Here is a 19,504-nt window from a genome sequence, read left to right on the forward strand (position 1 = left end):
ATTCCTGTGATGGCAAAGCTGAATTTTCAGCATCATTACTCCAGTCTTCAGTGTCACATGATCCTTCAGAAATCATTCTAATATGCTGATCTGCTGCTCAAGAAAAATTTAATGTGTACAAGTGTACAAAATATTTGTGTACAATATTTTTTTTCAGGATTATTTGATGAATAGAAAGTTCAAAAGAACAGTGTTTATCTGAAATCTAATCTTTTGTAACATTATAAATGTCTTTACTGCCACTTTTGATTGATTTAATACATCCTTGCTGAATAAAAGTATTCATTTCTTTAATTTCTTTAAAAAAAAAGAAAAAAAAAAAAAGAAAAAATTCTTACTGATCCCAAACTTTTGAACGGTAGTGTATAATGCTACAGAAGCTTTGTATTTCAGATAAATGCTGTTCTTTTGAACTTTCTATTCATCAAGGAATCCTGAAAAAAAAAGTACACAACTGTTTTCAACATTGAAAATAATCATAAATGTTTATTGAGCAGCAAATCCAATCCAAATTCAGCTTTGATCACAGAAATAAATTACTTTGTCAAATATATTTAAATAGTACACAGTTATTTTAAATTGTAATAATATTTCACAATATTACTGTTTTTTACTGTATTTTTAATTAAATAAATGTACCCTTGGTGAGCAGACGAAACTTCTTTTAAAAACATTAAAAATCTTAGTGGTTCCAAACTTTTGGACTACTGTATATCATCATATTGTCCAGCCCTCATATTTTACCATCTTATATTCTGCATAATTGGGTGTTTTTAAATAAACACTGACAAAAACTATTCAAGTTTTAGGGCTGGACAATATGATGATATATATATAACATTGATAAAAGTGATTACTCTGATTTAAACCTACGTATATTGTAGTTATATAAAATATTCACAGGCAGATTTGCTTTATGTATTTCCCCGGCGTCGAAATCAGGCACATATAAATGTCAGGAAACACGACTCCTGGCTGCATGTCAATATCCAAGGATTAGGTTTATTTACAAAGTTGTAAGAAACACTTTCGAGTCCAACCTTTAGTGTAATCATTTGTTTTATTCAAGTTTTCGCAGTTTCCCCTATTAAATCCAGTCATGCAGCAGGTTCTTTTACCACTCAGTCCAGCTGAGGGAGCGTGTTCTGGCGGGAAAGTGACGTCTATGCATACCCTCTATAGCCGCAGAACCATAGCGGAACTAATTTTACCCTGCGTCACTTGATTGCACTTCAAAAGTCGCGAGTGCGAGTCTAAAAATGGTGTAGCGAATTAACTCAAAGGGATAATATTAATAATTATTCATAACTCATTATGATTATTAATTATGATTAATTATGAATATGTAAATCAGTTAATCAGATTAACTGGATGTAGCTACATTAAGATTAATGTTACAATCAATTAACCTGTTTGTCCAGTGAACACTCAGTGTTGATTGTTTATTAATTCTAAGAAATGTTCATTTCCAGGTTATGGAAAAACAACATTCGTATTGTACAGTACTATTCAGAGCATGTAGTCAGGATCTAAATCACTTAAGAGGCAATTTATTAGCAGACAGAGTCAGAACCAAACATGTATTGTGCACAATCTTTATTAACTAACTCACAAACACATAACTAAACTAACAAACACATAACATACACGCAGGTCACACACATACATAGGTAAGAATGAGCAATGATAGAGTTGAACCGGAAGTGGAACCGGGAATGGAGCTATAGGAAAAAGTCAAAGACAATCTGGAAAAGAATCCTCAATGTCCTCAGCAATAAAACACCTTTGCTGACAAAGGTAAGTTTTACAAATCAATACTAAATCGCTGTTCAAATGTACGATACTTGCAAGATGGCTTTAGGCTGAGGAGCATCGGATCTGCTGAGGAGAAATCTTGATGATTCGGTCTGAAGTTGTTTCCAGTATCTTCTGTGTTGGATGAAGTACTATGAAACAACTTATAGATGAGCACATGGCTGGGTTGTAGGCCAAGGCCTGCAGCAAAAAGGGGGTCTCTTCAGTTGTCCAAGAAGCAAGAAAAAAGAGAGGCAGTGGCAATTGTTCTTTTAATCTCTGGTCAGAATCACACCTCCTAGTTGTTGACCAGACCAATGAAGATGTTGTATTTCCGGGCGACAACTGGCTGAGTTTTTGAAGAAGAACTATTAAAGATTCTTGTTATACTGATGTGTTGCACAGGTATGGACATACCGCATACACAAGCATTTAAATCTTCTCGATACGAACCCATAGACACTAAACATGGCATAATTAAAGTTACCTTAAATGTATCATAAAACGTGAATACAATGAGTGTAATACAGCAATGGTAATAATGGATATCATTTCCTGGGGATGTGCATGTTCATTTATAGAACAGTCTGTCTATACATTAATGCAAGAGAGTCTGTGTTATGTGGGGATAATGCAGGAAAGATGCACGTTCTCGTGTGGCAACCACATTCTTTAGCGCAATAAAACTTGTAACTAAGAACTTCTCGGGGGATGGGGACAGGCCCGAGAGTGCTTTAAACAATTATTGGTTAACTATAACAAATAATTGTGTCTGATTCGTCTCAGTCGTTACAGTGGAGTGGAAGGCAGCCCTTGTTTTGATCATCATACTGAATCTGATCCAGATGTAGTCTTTGACAAAACACAGCTTTTTTCACAAAATGTTGCTTTTGTTAATGAAATTTAGGCTTACCTACATTTAAGTGTTAATTAAAAAAAAGAATGCAGAAATCTAGAATAAAACATAAAAAGCAGGCTCTGTTCATTCTTTTGATATATTGCATGTTCAGATATTCATACAACAAAGTATTCTGGGGGGCATGAAAATTTTGTGAAAATGATAAAAAATGCTGGTGCTAGCTGGCAACTTTTTTTTAAAATGCTGGTAAGGAAAGAGTTAAACTAGGCACACTGTAGCATCGACTGTATTATAGGCCTACAGCAAGTTGGCAAACATAATTCAGTGGTTCCTTGCGTAACCCTTTCTTTAAATTTGGGCGTGGAGTCGATGACGTGTACAGTGTGTAAGAATGAGGAAGATACGACACATACTTTTCTTTATCGGATAAGTAGGGTTGACAGATACCATATAGTCCTATCTCTTCTGAGTAGAAAGTTTTTGCGATTTCAGGGAATGACACAGGTAATTATGACCATTTAACATGATATTTGAAAGCCGCAATTTTAACCGTTATGAGATTTCTTTTTTGTTGAGCATTTATCAATAGCAATCATAGATCATTGGCAGTCTTTTAGCAACTTTTAATTTAAACATAGCAAACATCACACAAACATGTTATATGTCCCATTTACATTTGTGGCTATTCAATGTAAAACAACATCAGATATTATACTAATCAGATATTATACTATATACTTTTTTTTTACTCTTTCTATATAAATGAGCGCGCTGTTATCAACGTCATGATGTGCCTTGCAGCAGGCATGTTTAGACTGCTTTTTTTTAAAAAATATTATTATTTTATTTTACATTTCTTTTACATGTTTTGCATTTTAATTTTTACTTTCTTCCTTTGTACTTTTGTGTATTTTTTATTATATACAAATACGTAACTAAACATTGAAGAAGGGAAAGACCAAACTGGTTTAAGAACTGGTTATTGATTACTCCTTTGCAGTAGGCCTGTACATGTGTTAGGTTTAAGGGGTTAAGACACAAATTTACATTACTTTTTCCTTAATGCAACAGTCTTTAAAATTGGATGCATTGCCAGCATAATTTTTTTTATAGGCTATATACGATATATGATATCGACAAAGTTCATGAAAGTAGGTGAGAGGGTCATAGTATGACCATTTTTACAAGATGTAATTTAAGTCTCAGGTGTCCCCAGAATGTGTCTGTGAAGTTTCATCTTAAAATACCTCACAGATCATTTATAAATCTATGTTGTACAATTTATAGGTATACTGATAGTTTACTAGTTAAATACTTGTAGCACATTTTTAGTTTATGAAAGTACACTTTGAAGTATACTCTCAGTAATCTACTAGTTTTGTAGTTTTATACTGCACATATACTTGTAAGTTTTTTTTTTTTTTTAAGTGAACATAACATCATAATTATAGTTTATTTATATATTATTTTTGCACTTTAAGTATACTACCATGTTCCTGTTAGGTATTCATTTTTATGTTAAAAATACACCTTTAACACTTTCCTTATCAGCATTTTTTTAACGTTGTTAGTCAGCTACAGCATTATCATTTTCACAGAATTTCACCCAAAAATGAAATTTCTGTCATTAATTAGTCACCCTCATGTTGTTCCACACCCGTAAGAGCTTGGTTCATCTTCGGAACACAAATTAAGATATTTTTAATTTTAACTATTTTAACAGTGTCTTTAGTATCTTTCTGGACCTTGACAGTGGTATTTAAATTGCTGTCTATGGAGCAGTCAAAGAGCCCTCGGATTTCATAAAAAATATCTTAACTTGTGTTCCGAAGATGAGCAAAGGTCTTATGGGTGTGGAACGACATGATCGTAAATAATTACAGAATTTTCATTTTTGGGTGAACTAATCCTTTAAATGAGCCCAAATCCTTTGCACACATTTAAATTCAAGACAATAAACTGACAGAAAATGAGCCCATACTGAGCTTGTCTGAGTTAATTATGAAATGTACAAAAAAAACAATGTTTTCAGACATGAAAGTATAGATGTTATGTTTTGTTGTAATTTTTTTTTTTTTTTTGTTAATCATTTAACACTGAACTGCCAATAATGTAAGCCATTGGGAGACCACAGTCGGCTGTCATTCATTCACTGTATTGCATTAATAGAAAGCTAGGTAATATAAAGGTTTAAAGTATTTTTCCAAAATTAAGTTTAAATAGTATTTTCCTGACGAGACCATGGGGCAAAAACATTTATGACATAGCTATGCGCACTTTGTAGACTGTCTCATTCTAGCGTTTAATGCTGAGGAGACTCTAGTCTAGAAGACTCAGAAGGTCTGGACTAAGAAGGACCCAGCCTCAGTAGGATGCAGCTTTCCATTTGAGAAGCAATGCTTCTGTTTCTTCTCCACCTGTGTTTTGATCCAGAGATTCTGTACTCTTTCAGAAGATGCTTAATAGCCCCCCTACCGTATAACAGTGAAAACATGGATTGACAAAAATTTCCATTAATGGTGGAGAAGCATTGTGTCAAATTACAGAACATTCTGTAAATGGTGGGATAAGAGTTAAGAAGATTAGAAGTAAATTCCTATGTACACTAGCAGTGGACTACACAAATGTTCACATACTGAGTACACATATTGAGTACAAGTACAGGCCAAATGTACCTAGACATTTCTGTCAGTTTATGTCAAGTATACTCAAGTGTAACTACATAAAAAGTAGACTGAAAATATACACTGTAGAAAAATATTTTCATGATTTATCAACATTTTTTATTTTGTCAAATCAACTTAATGTGGTTCAGATAACATATTTTGAGTTTCTGTTGATTAAACCAATCACTCTCATTGTATTAACTCAAATGTTTAATTTCAGTGAACTCAAAATTCTAAGGCAACCAGGTAACTTACTCGAGTTAAGTTTAAGTTAAACCAGCAATTCTTTTTTACAGTGAATTTGCTTATTTTTAGTTTGAAAGAAGTATACTAATAGCACATTTGAATAAACTTCTTTTTTGTAAGGGTCGAAGCATTAATGACTGATGTATAAAATTTCCATAATGACAATGTTTTTTTTTTAACATCTCTCCACAGATTGTAGTGAACACTGGAACATTCCAGATCCAAGTACCATTTTCAGTTCCAATTCCAATACCTAGAAAAACAGATCCTCTAATACAATGCATCATAGACAAGAAGTTAAAGAAACTTCGCAAATTAATAAAAGACAAAGATATTAATGGTGTGTACCCTTCTGAAGTCTGGAATGATGATGTTACACCATTAACAGCAGCAGTTCTATGCAGAAATGAAGAAATCTGCTCTTATCTACTTAAAGAGTCTGATCCAAACAGACCTTCAACAAATGGACTAACACCTCTACATTATGCTGCTTTAACAACTGGAGTTCCATTGAGTATTGTGAAAAGATTACTTGCAGCCAAAGCTATCCCAGATGGACATGGCTTACTAATTTTTACTCCATTGCAATATGCTGTTGATCATGACCGTGAAGACATTGTGAAAGCACTTATAAAGGCTGGAACTTCACCTGCAATGAATTATGGGGTAAATCCAGAAGTTGATAAAAAGGTTGAGAGAATGATTCTTCAGCTGTCTTCACAGGGTGAAGTGTCCGAGGAAGTACGTATATCTTTCTCTTTTTCTTGTGCTGTACGAAAAAAAAATAATCATGCAGAAGTTTACAGACTCTTTAAGGAACATTTCTTTCAAGAGGATCCTTTTGTTCCTTTGATTTATTTTGAGAAATACTTTGGTGTCATTGGTCCAAGTTCAGAGCAGTACCGTCAGAGCGCCATCAAGTGGTTAAAAGACACAAACAGTGCAGACAGATACATCAAGGGACTCATCAAGCGCTTTCCAAGAATCCCTCAGGAACACTGGCTGGTTGCACTGAACTGCTTAAACGTTGGTTTGTGTGTCAGTGAAAGCATCTCTCCTCAGGTATTCAGTGAGCTTGTGCCAATTCTAACAAACAGTCTTCAGCACTTTGGAAATGCACAAGGAGAAACAGTCAATCATCTGATACTAAAGATGCTCAATGTCATGGTGCAGAAGACATCAGAACAGAAAATGAGTACCAACAATTCTGTCTTTGAGAAGTTATGCAAAAGTCTATTGCCTCTCACACGTCCTGATTATTCAAGTCTAATTGGAATGTGGACCTATGGACTGTTTGCCAATATAAATGACTTTGCTCCTGAACTTGTTGCATTGTGTGGATTGTCTCCGGTTCCAGAGAAGATCCTTATAAAAGCAGAGACAGAGATGGATGAAGTCATGAAAAAAAAGCTGCAGAAGTTGGATGAATCACTGAGACATCCAGCGGGTTCAAGTGCAGTGGATAGTTTATGTGAGGAGACGGCTGCTCTATCAACAAGCAGAAAGGAGAAAAAAAAGAAGAAGAAAAAAATCCAGCAAGAAGTGGGATCACGAGAAGGCGAGCTGCAAGATAAAGAGGAACTGTTTCCAGACACTGTAGTAAAATCCATTGAGGAATCAAACTCAAGTGTGCAGCCGTTCACACCTCCTGCTGAGAGCCCAAGAAGGTGGCATCAAACCAGCCTTCGTTGGAGGCCAAAGCTTGAGAAGCTTGCTAACATGGATGCTAACAAGACATATAAGCTGGAAAGTCTTACTCTTGTCATTGACCCTGAATTTCTGATAGCTAGGGGAAGTGATGGAACACAAGTTTTTCTTGGTTTGAGGGATGACGGCACAGAAGTGGCTGTGAAACGAATGGATAAGTTTAATTACCAAGACCTCAAAAATGAAGAGGAATTTCTACGCTTTCCAGAACTTGAAAGTACCTCAATTGTGCGATATGTGGACTTTGCTGAAGATGACCATTTTGGATATCTTGCTCTTCAGCTTTGTGAGTACACACTGGAGGAATATATCCAAGAGCATTTACCAGATGATAGCGCTGAGAGAAGTTTGGTTCTGAAGAAGCTGGTGAAGGAAGTTCTCTACAGTTTACAGGTTTTACACCAACCGCAGACCAAAGTGCTTCATCGAGACATCAAACCCCAGAATGTTCTGATTGGTAGGAGTTAAACCAGAGTAATTAAAATTGTAAAAAAACATTTTTTTCCCCCCTTGAAATAATTTGAACTTTATGTTTGTTATAGACATAAAAGGAAAGGCTAAATTGGCTGATTTTGGCATAAGTCGCCGACTGAAACAGGGCGAAACCACCATACAAACAAGAATTGCTGGAACTAGATGCTGGAAGGCAAAGGAGACCATAAAGAAGGAAGTCAACACTGGGTACAAGAGGAGCTCTGACATACAGGTGCGTTTTCAATATTAAACTATTAACTCAAAGTGTATCCGGTCAGTGTACGTTGCATTCATTAGTTTGTTTATTTAATGTTGAAAGCAGAAAAATAAGATAATGGCAGTTTTAACAAAAAAATTATAAATTTATAAAGATTTATAAAAACAAACATGACGGGAAAATCTGCGCACCTCCACGCAAACTCTGACCCATGCGTACAAACATTTTGGAGACAGAGCAGTTTGATGACACCGATGGCGAGCTGCGGGACTGACGGCAGATGAAGGAAAACCACTTTAAATTCTCATTATGAGTCCTAATTATAAATACAATGCATGTTTACAATAACAGTTTAAATAATAATAAAAAGATTTAAACTCACGTGGAAACATGTTTTCATTTTGATATACATATTTAAATTACTACACTTTCACTAATGGCGATAAGCACTGAAATTACATACAGTCATTACGCAGAAGTTAAACAAAAATTATATGAATTTAGATAGTAGATGTGCTACTTTTGATCACTTTTCCTGTGACACGCTGTTTTAATGACAGCGAGGAGTGATAGGCGCACAATCTTTAAACTAAACTGCAGATGTTATGACAAAATATTTTAGCGAGAACGATGATCAGTGATGCACACTTAACTTGGATATTATGGAAGACACTGCTGGATTCGATGGTCGAACGGTCCGTTGTCCAGCTTGAATAGGTCCAATCAGGGTGCGATTTGTGAAAAAAAACAGAGGGGGGGATGTTTTGAAAAGTTTTTTTATTTATTTATTTATTTATTTTATTTTATTTTTTGAAAATTTGTTAAAAACCACAGTGGAGCTATATACTATTTTTGGCAGCTGTTACAGAAACATTTTTACAAAAAGTTTCTGATTTAACCTTGAGATTTGAAGAAGGCCTATTATTCTACAATAACACTAATAATTCTTAATTTCTGATAGAAATGCAAAATCAATTGGTAGTTATTAATAGAATAACGAGACACTAACCTTTACATTCAATCGCGTTTGGTCCCATTCATTTTTGATCACAGTGCATACACATACAAACTTTAAGTCCAAAAGTGCGCACATTTGTAGAAATAAACGTTTACCTCAGATTTCATTAGATAGAATATAAGCTGGGCCGTACGCAGGGTTTCATAGTTTCCGAGGTCAGGGTTTTATCCCACCGGGGATAAAAATAATTCAGCAGAATCAGGGATACATAGACCAGAAGGGGGGAAATCCAATGATAATAGCTTACTGTATAACCGCAGCTGCACAGGGGTGTTGATGTCGTGTGAAGGCATCTTCAAACAATTACCACTGTATTTGAAGGATATAATTTGAGGAAAACGGTAAGATTCGCATGTTTTCTTTTTAAAATACTTTGTCAGTGACGCACCGAGTCAGACAATTGTATTTACACTGCAATAAATACAGTGGGTACGGAAAGTATTCAGACCCCCTTAAATTTTTCACTCTTTGTTATATTGCAGCCATTTGCTAAAATCATTTAAGTTCATTTTTTTCCTCATTAATGTACACACAGCACCCCATATTGACAGAAAAACACAGAATTGTTGACATTTTTGCAGATTTATTAAAAAAGTAAAACTGAAATATCACATGGTCCTAAGTATTCAGACCCTTTGCTCAGTATTTAGTAGAAGCACCCTTTTGATCTAATACAGCCATGAGTCTTTTTGAGAAAGATGCAACCAGAGAATCTTATTTCTCACCATCTTAGCAAACTCCTTGCGGGCTTTCATGTGTCTTGCACTGAGGAGAGGCTTCCGTCGGGCCACTCTGCCATAAAGCCCTGACTGGTGGAGGGCTGCAGTGATGGTTGACTTTCTACAACTTTCTCCCATCTCCCGACTGCATCTCTGGAGCTCAGCCACAGTGATCTTTGGGTTCTTCTTTACCTCTCTCACCAAGGCTCTTCTCCCCCGATAGCTCAGTTTGGCCGGACAGCCAGCTCTAGGAAGGGGTCGTCCCAAACGTCTTCCATTTAAGGATTATGGAGGCCACTGTGCTCTTAGGAACCTTTAAGTGCAGCAGAAATTTTTCTGTAACCTTGGCCAGATCTGTGCCGTGCCACAATTCTGTCTCTGAGCTCTTCAGGCAGTTCCTTTGACCTCATGATTCTCATTTGCTCTGACATGCACTGTGAGCTGTAAGGTCTTATATAGACAGGTGTGTGGCTTTCCTAATCAAGTCCAATCAGTATAATCAAACACAGCTGGACTCAAATGAAGGTGTAGAACCATCTCAAGGATGATCAGAAGAAATGGACAGCACCTGAGTTAAATCTATGAGTGTCACATCAAAGGGTCTGAATACTTAGGACCATGTGATATTTCAGTTTTTCTTTTTTAATAAATCTACAAAAATATCAACAATTCTGTGTTTTTCTGTCAGTATGGGGTGCTGTGTGTACATTAATGAGGGAAAAAAATGAACTTAAATGATTTTAGCAAATGGCTGCAATATAACAAAGAGTGAAAAATTTAAGGGGGTCTGAATACTTTCCGTACCCACTGTAAGTAGGCCGATCTGTTTCCACTAAAAGTAGCCTATAAACTTCCTAAAAGATATGTTCACCTTATCAGCAAAACTGCATAAATTTGACTATTTGGGCAGTGGAAATGTATGAATCAACTATATTCTAAAACTTTTATCTCAAGTATTTTATACAATTTTGTTTTTATGTATTTTTTGATATATTCATTCTAAAACATAAAGAGGATATTGGATGATTTATAGTCCATATCTAATATTTTCCAATGTCTTGTACCTTTGACGGTGTTAAACATGGTGTCATGTGGATGGGAACATGTATGGAAATTATATGCAGATGAGGTTATGCATTGTAAAACTAGGCGTCATAAGCTCCATATATGGTGATTTCGGGGAGAAGACGGTGTGAGATGCACGTACGCACAATCTTCCACTGACTGGGATTTATAAAGAGATTTGTGCCCAGGTTCTGGTGTAGGCATGGTTTTATAAATCTGATTTTTTTTCGTGCGTATGCAGAATCTAGCTTTTGCACGTACGTACACTTTTTGCATGAAATCTACACAAAGTTTTATAAATGAGGCCCTTGGTATTTACAAAAAAATATGAATTAGTGGTAACTGTAACCTGTTTGCAGGTTGCTGGGATGTTAGTGTACTACATTCTCTCTGGAGGACACCATCCATTCGGTGAAGATGTGGAATGTGAGTACAACATTTTACAAGGAAAATACTCACTGGAACATCTAGATGATGATGTAGCGAAAGATCTCGTCGAGTGGATGATCAATGAAAATCCAGAAGAGAGACCAACCGTGGAGCAGACCCTTGCACACCCCTTCTTCTGGACTGATGAAAGGTAGAATATTATCTTGATAACATTCGGCAGGTGAAATACAGTACGAAACCTGAATGAATAAGTTCAGAGTGTCCATGAACCATTAATTCCAATATATTCCTATATATTGTATCCTATAATGTAATATCCTAATATATTATGTTTCGAAAACCGTCTCAGGAGAGTGAGGTATCTGAAAATTTTGGGAAATGAGAAAGAGGCTGGAAACTGTCGTAATGCAGATAAGGAGCTCCTTGAAGCTATTGCAAAATACACAGAGGGGAAAAGCTTTTCTGAATGGAAAACTAAAGTAAGTAAAACATCAATTCAGTCCATATAAAGTTATGAATACAAACAATTATGATCTTTTGTCCTGCAGCTTATATTCTTCTTTGACTGGTGCTTCATCAGACACATGGGAGCAACTTGACGTGAAAAAAAATTATTATTATTGGCCAGATTAAGACTTATAATTGAACTTACTGTTATTAAAGATGGCTGTAATACATTACAGCTTCATTGTTTTTTATGTCAAAATATCTTTTTCTCAGTTGCCGTCTGAGCTTGTCCAGAAACTGGATGGTACGAAGAAAGCCTATCCTGAGAACACACTGGGCCTGCTGCGTTTCATACGCAACCTACATGAGCATTAGTGAGTTACAGGGATAATTAAAGTGCCCCTATTATGCCTTTTTTAAGATTAATATTATATGCCTTTTTTAAGGCTAATATTGTTTTGGGAGTCTCCTACAACAGGTTTACATGCATGCAAGGTCGTTTTCTCATAATATACATTTAATTTCACCTGAGTTTTCAATCTTTTGTAAACGATTCATTTGAAGCAGTTCAAAGAATCAGTCTCTCTAAACCCCTAATTTCCATGAGCCTACACTGCTCTGATTGGTCAGATGGCCCAATCCTTTGTGACTGGTCTACCGCGCACCAAAACGGCCATTGTTATAACTGAATGCATATAACTACCGATTCACAAGACATTGTATACAATGTATGGACAGAAAAGATAGCATCGATTTTACCGTATCAATTCGAGCCCAAGTCTGACAATGAAACGTCTGAAGTAGTCGATCAACCAGAAACTGATTGGCAATCACGATTGGAGTAGGACGTTTCTATATAGTAAGTGTCACCTTAGTTATTTGTAAGATGTGATAGCAGCATCACTGTTATACTTTATGCACCTGTATGAACTTTATCAGAAGGCCAAGCGAAGCTGAAAACCTCTAACATTAGATAAACATTTAGGCCAGATGTGTTCAGACTTTTTCATCATAACTATTAACAAAGAAAAATGGCTATATTATTGTTTGACATTACAATGGGTGTTTACTGTTTACAGAGAGAATACTTCAACTAGCTAGCACAGACTAGCATCTTATTACAATACAGATAGATCTCCACTCTACTGTAATAATAAAAACGCAGAGGAAAAAAACAACTTGTTTTGTATGTTGTAAACTCCCACGTTAGCCGAGCACAAACTTGAATAGCCAATATATTAGACTTTATAAGCAAAATTTGTGCTCCATCCTTGATCATTACTTCAAGTAATAAGACAGACAAGCTGCATTAATCGACACATTTTTAGACAATATTGGACCCACATCTGAATAGCAGAACTACAGAATCGTGAGTTAGCCGGTTAGCAGGAGACAGACTAGGGTGTATGTTACACAACATAACATACAAAACTATGAATTTTGAACAATCACTAGAAAATATAAACATCAATTATTAATCATACTTACAGGTTGATATTCAGAGGAGCAAGCTGGTCCAAATAAACCGGGCATTGATTCATATTTTGAGACGTTTAAGCGTTTTGTGAATCCTGCGTTAAACTCCCAGAGGTTTGAGAAGCAATTGTCAGTAAAATGATGGGAACAACAAAAGATTCTACTGCTGTGGTATTGTTGAAAAAATGAATTTTCCCTGGTGTCTGCACGCGCAATAAGTGGGCGGGCAATATGCTAATGGTTCGTTGTGACATCACAACGAAGCGGCTTGGGATTCGTTTTACAAATGACTCGTTTAATTGACTCAGAGTCGACTCTAACTTTATATATGGTGCACTTTCAGATTTAAAACTTTGCAGGATGTTTTCATTCACTTAGAGCTATGTTACACACTACATGAAAGGTAATTTTCAAAAATCCATAAAAGGGGCATTTTATGGAAAAATAATGCACAACCCAAGCTGATAATGTGTTTATTACGCATGGTGGAGTACAAATAAAGTAGCAACTGATCAATTATGATCAACAGCCAGAAGGAAAGAAGCATCATAGATTTGTAAGAAATCTGTTTTTAAGTAAGACTTTCTTGTACAATAATTGTATTGTTTGTGTGTCGTTCTCTCTACAGTAAAGGAGATGCTGTGAAAATCAACCTGATGACTACATTCCTTGATCTTTTTGGAAGTGTGTACCTGTTTGCCAAGGAGAAAGGATGGAATGCCAGAGAAAGTGTCATGATGGACATCAACTCGGCATCATGAATGTAAATCTGAGATAAAATGCAGTCACCAATAATTTCAACATAGTGACTGAGCACAAAAATTGTATACTGATACTGAGTAAAGCTTTTATAATATTTTAGGTTTGCTTTTAGTTACTAGTAAAAAAAAAACAAACTTAATTTTATATTTCAACAAGTCTTTTTGTTACATAAATCTATAAAATATGTCATTTTGAAACATTAAATTTAAAATATTTTATTATTGCATGCAATTGACCTCATGGATCATGAAACATTCTGTTGTGATGTTTGTTGCTCTGATGTGTTTTGGGTGAAAGAAAAAAAAAAGTGATTGGCAGTGAAACAGTATTATATATTATTAATTTATCATTATCACACCTTTTGATAACCCTGGACAGATTTAACAGGAAGTAAATAGTTTTGGGTCAGCTTGGTTACATGACAATTGCACATTACAGTACTGTAAAACTCCCCATGCAGAAACATCTGATGTATCATGCATGATTTTCTATTGAACTAACTGGTAATTAAAATTATTATTGAACAAATTATAAGAAAGTATTATGTTGTATTTTTGTGATTTAAATATAAATTGATAAATAAACAATACAAATTTTTACAAAAAGTAATAAATGCTAAAAAAAAAAAGAAAAAAAAAGGTTATTTTGAATCAGTGGTTGGGTGGATATTTTGGAGGAACTATACAGCAGCTTTTTAATCGTTTGACGACTTTGCATTCAAGAGTTGGATTTAAAGAGGTTGTGTGTTAACCACTGTTATTTTATACAGATTATTTATGCAAATCTGTATGAAATATATAATGACTATTCAGCTTTTATAAAACAATGAACAAATGTTACTATTCATCTCGAATTGCATGTCTTATATGTTTTCCATAATTCATGTTGATAAATTGTTTGATAAATTTGCTACTAAAAATTCACAGTTGATCGCCACGCCTTCACTAATAGTCTGGGTGGTTCTCACTTCTCATTTGTGCATTCTCGTTTCCTTTCCTCAAATCTCAGCTCCATAACCCATAGAATGCGAGGGGAGGATGCAAGGAAAGAAAACGAGGGATGCTCTCAATACTTAAATTGATGCTTCCTCGTTTCTTTGCTCCTACATCCTCCAGCCCGTGACCCGGAAACCGATTGAACTCAGACATCTTGAAGGACATCTCAATTCTCTCGGTGCGCTCCAAACGGGATATATCGCCCTCCCAAGGGCACTTCGGAGTGAAAACAATAATGGCCACCATGTTGAAGGGTCGTATCAAACTGCAGTGCTCAAAACTGGCCACTTCAAAGGGCCCTTCGGAATGAAGGATTTCGAAGGGTACATCTAATGGACACTTCGGGCCCCCATGATCCTTTGCACATGGAAGTTGTTTGGCATCACAGAATGGGGACAGTTCGATTTTACCTATAATTGTGTGTATAGTATTTTTCTATGCTACTGTAATATTTATACAAGTTAGATTTGGTACATTATTATGGTCAAAATGACATTGTACTTCAACAAAAATACTTTACAGCTACCTTTATCAGTCCATTAAAATGTTTCAAATACATAGACAATATACAATATGATGCGATAAACCAATAATAAATAAATAAATAAATAAATAAACTAACAAACAAGAGGCGCAGCTTGCACAATCTACTCAACTTGCTGGGCCGCTTTAAACCGCTGCTTGTTCGTACAGACAGCACTGCGGCCGCTGCGTACATCAGTCATCAAGGAGGTCTACGCTTCCGTTGCATGTCACAACTCGCCCACCATCTCCTCCTCTGGAGTCAGAAGCATCTGAGGTTGCTTTGTGCCATTCATATTATGGGCGTGCTCAATTGTGTAGCCAGTGAGCTCTTACGACAGCTTGCACTTTCGTGAGAATGAAGACTCCACACACAGATTTAAAAAGGGAAACAATAAATCATACCTCTGACGAAACTGCTCGACAGTAATGAAGTGAACATGAGGCCTGAGGGTGAGTTTCCTGCCACAGTCCCCAATAATAATCTCACAATATCTGCAAAGCAACACCACTAAACATCGTCTTCTTCTGTTCAATTTAATAGACAACATTGGCAATAAGCTGGGGCTGTGCACAGCATTTAAAACAAGTAAACATAAAAGGACTATGTCAAAGTCATTTAAATACACCACATTTACTGCATCAGTTGGTGCCTATATGATCAAACCACAACAGCCACATCCATGAGATCATTTAAATTTAGATGAATTTCCATGTCTATGTTTTTTTCAGACAACCTCTATAAAAATTCCAGAGCAAATTACATACTGTTATTTGCTCAAACTCCACTATGTTCTGAGAAATCTAATCCAGTCTAATGTGAATGTCTGTGATTGCTGATGTTGTATTATTCTAAAACTTCATGTGTTTTTTGACCTCCTTGAACTATCGTTTGTGCACCAGTCTTATTAATAAATAGAGCCAAATCACAGAACCTGCAAAGACGATTTTAATATCAGTCTCAGGTAATAGTAAGGTACATGTCTAGATTTTTCCGCTCACTTATGCAAGTTTATTTTAAACAGCCACTTTTATAAAATCAAGTGAAACTTACTTAAATAGAGATTTTTAATCAATTTGAATTATATCAATAAATCTTTAATTTAAAGACATGCGTTGTACATGATGTTTGCAAACACAGCACGACTTTCTATAACACCCATGTCGAGAAAACACACAAAGATTTAAGACTTGTATGGTAATAATAACTGTACCTCAAATGACATTTGAAAAGTAGTCCTGTCCAAATAGTGATATAGTGTTATGGTTCAATTTCAAAGGTGAGGAGGACATTGCATAGACTTCCATTGATGTTATATCAGGTCAATGATGTTTTCTATCATCTAACCCAATCCCTAATCCTAAACCTACCCATCACAGAAACATGCAAGCATCACTAGATTTAAATATAAATATACACACACAGTGAGAAAGAGTCTGACTGAGGGAATGAGGGGTGAGGGGAGTGGGGGATACCACAGAGAGAGGGAGAGAGGGGGTGAAAAAAATCCACATTCAAACCAAAATATCTGACTGCCTGTTGAGTTAATGACTTTAAATGAGAAAGTTTTCCAGCTTAATGAGAACAATATGTGAACTGAGTTTGGTGACTAGGTTAAACTAACCCCCCACTTTTTTTTTTTTTCAAAAGGTGGCGCTATAGAGGCCCTCCTTCCTGCCTGCCTGAGGCTTTGCCCATGTCTACTGGATGACAGTCCTGACATATGAGTTGAGTTTCATACAATTTGAAGCATGCTAAGTGTCTCAAACCCATCTCAAACTAATATTGAAGTGTGATCTGTTGCTATGGCAACAGAATTTGAAAAATATTCAAAATCTTTTTACAGGTCCACATTCCTTATGTCTTGAAGTTTGAAGCAAATTGAGTAAAAATTAGAGGGTGATCTTACAGCATTTTGAAAGTAACAGACTTCCTGCTGCCAGTTGGTGGCGCTATAACTTTGACTCACAATAGTCACATCCATGTGATCAGCCTCCTACAACAAATACACAGCTGAAGTTTCATAAAAACCAATCAGTGTATGCAGAGGTTATAACAAATTTCCTGTTTACCTTTTCTCGCCATAAATTCATTGCCTCTCCATGGCCAAACCGTTCGAGATATCAAATATCCGCTCACGATTTTACATCCACAATGTCTTGACTTCATGCTGACCGAGTTTGGTGGTGATCGGATTAATCGCCTAGGAGGAGTATATCAAATTCCAGAGCATGCGTTTTTCAAACAACAAATAATAACTTATTTCCTGTTGAGCTGGCGTATAACTTTGAGCATGAAAGTTGTTCGACCCCATGTGGTCTATATGTGTACCGAGTTTCATACAAATACATGCAAGCTTGTTTGATATACGGACCAAGTTTTCAGACACCATTCGATGGGGCACTGTCGAACCCCCCTGCCATGCCCAGGTCCCATCCTTTGGGGCGTCCTTATGGCTGCAGATTCCAAAAAACAAAAGGGCCCTGCGCCTGAGTGGCTTGGGCCCTAAAATAGGCTTTATGGACATGCTGAATTCAAAACTACCTACATGTCATAGATTCTTTACCCCATTTGATTTTTAGCATGTAATCTATAGGCTCAAAAACATCTTGGTTATGCATGTAACCTTAGTTCCCTGAGTACGGAACGAGACGCTGCATCGAAACGCTGCGGGAACGCCTCTGCTTGATTGCGTCATGGAGCACGGAGTGATGGAACGTCATAGGCGGGTGCCGTCACTGACCAGGAAACTATAAAGCCTACCCGAAAACGCATTCATTCAGCTTCTGGAAAACTGAAGCAAGTCGCTTACGGGCATGCCAGGAGTATGGCAGGGCGACGCAGCATCTTGTTCCCTACTCAGGGAACTAAGGTTACATGCGTAACCGAGACGTTCCCTTTCAAGGGAACTCAAGCTGCATTGAAACGCTGCAGGAATGCTAATACCCACATCGCCATATGATCAAGTGATTGTCTGTGTGAAATCGTTGCGCTAACAAAGACGATAGTACCTGTGCCCCTGGAGTGGAGCCGAGGTCCAGTTCTTAGAACCTCACGAAGGTAGGCGGTGAGGACTAGCCTGCTGCATCACAAACTTCCAGGAGAGAATCTCCTGACAAAACTGTAAACTCTTGACAGGTTGCTGAACTCCAATGCCCTCACTACAATAAGGGATGATGCATTTTCTGGCCTTCCACACCTGGAGTACCTGTAAGTTTTCTTTAATGATTTTTTTTTTTTACTCTTTTCAAAAGTCATTTATGGATATAGATGTCTATTGCAGTATAGGAATGGAAGGTCTAAAGTGTTTTTAAGTAAACCATTTATGTGAAAGCAAGATATATTGGGAAGCTGCAAGTGATTTAATAAATCTCATTTGTTTAAAAGACCTCTGAAGAACAGGCGAATCTCAACATAACACCGACTGTTACGTAACAGTCGGGGTGTACGCCCCCAATATTTGCATATGCCAGCCCATGATTGAGGCATTACACAAGGGCAGAACGTCTGGATGTGCACAGCTAAATCATCAGACTAGGTAAGCAAGCAAGAACAATAGCGAAAAATGGCAGATGGAGCAATAATAACTGACATGATCCATGATAACATGATATTTTTAGTGATATCTGTGAATTGTCTTTCTAAATGTTTCGTTAGCATGTGGTTAAAGTTACCATTGTTTCTTACTGTATTCACGGAGACAAGAGCCGTCGCTATTTTCATTTTTAAACACTTGCAGTTTGTATAATTCATAAACACAACTTCATTCTTTATAAATCTCTCCAACAGTGTGTAATGTTAGCCCGTTAGCCATGGAGCACCATCAAACTCATTCATAATCAAATGTAAACATCCAAATAAATACAATACTCACAGTAATTGATGTATGCATGCAGCATACATGACGGACATCTTGTAAAGATCCATTTTGAGGGTTATATTAGCTGTGTGAACTGTGTTTCTGCTGTTTAAGGCAATCGCGAGCTCCGGGGGCGGGGGAGCACAAGAATTAAAGGGGCCACAACCTATATATCGGTGCATAGTTAATGATGCCCCAAAATAGGCAGTTAAAAAAAATGAATAAAAAAAAAAATATCTATGGGGTATTTTGTGCTGAAACTTCACAGACACATTCAGGGGACACCT

At 36.5% G+C, this 19,504-nt stretch overlaps 1 protein-coding gene across 2 annotated transcripts; it reads left to right on the forward strand.

Moving 5' to 3' along the window:
• Nucleotides 1–3,042: 3,042 nt before the first annotated feature.
• Nucleotides 3,043–17,138, forward strand: LOC137030858 (probable serine/threonine-protein kinase irlE). Of its 2 annotated transcripts, XM_067401345.1 has the most exons (8): nucleotides 3,043–3,157; nucleotides 5,758–7,729; nucleotides 7,815–7,978; nucleotides 11,125–11,345; nucleotides 11,505–11,634; nucleotides 11,876–11,976; nucleotides 13,707–13,841; nucleotides 17,009–17,138. In XM_067401345.1, the coding sequence occupies exons 1-7, from the start codon at nucleotides 3,149–3,151 to the stop codon at nucleotides 13,837–13,839; spliced, it is 2,730 nt and encodes a 909-aa protein (XP_067257446.1). In that variant the 5' UTR covers nucleotides 3,043–3,148; the 3' UTR covers nucleotides 13,840–13,841; nucleotides 17,009–17,138. The 2 variants fall into 2 exon arrangements, with proteins under 2 accessions (XP_067257446.1, XP_067257445.1); XM_067401344.1 differs by lacking the exon at nucleotides 17,009–17,138 and having other exon boundaries at nucleotides 13,707–14,340.
• Nucleotides 17,139–19,504: the final 2,366 nt, after the last annotated feature.

Source organism: Chanodichthys erythropterus, chromosome 11 (genome assembly GCF_024489055.1).
Source record: "Chanodichthys erythropterus isolate Z2021 chromosome 11, ASM2448905v1, whole genome shotgun sequence".
Taxonomy (NCBI): domain Eukaryota; kingdom Metazoa; phylum Chordata; class Actinopteri; order Cypriniformes; family Xenocyprididae; genus Chanodichthys; species Chanodichthys erythropterus.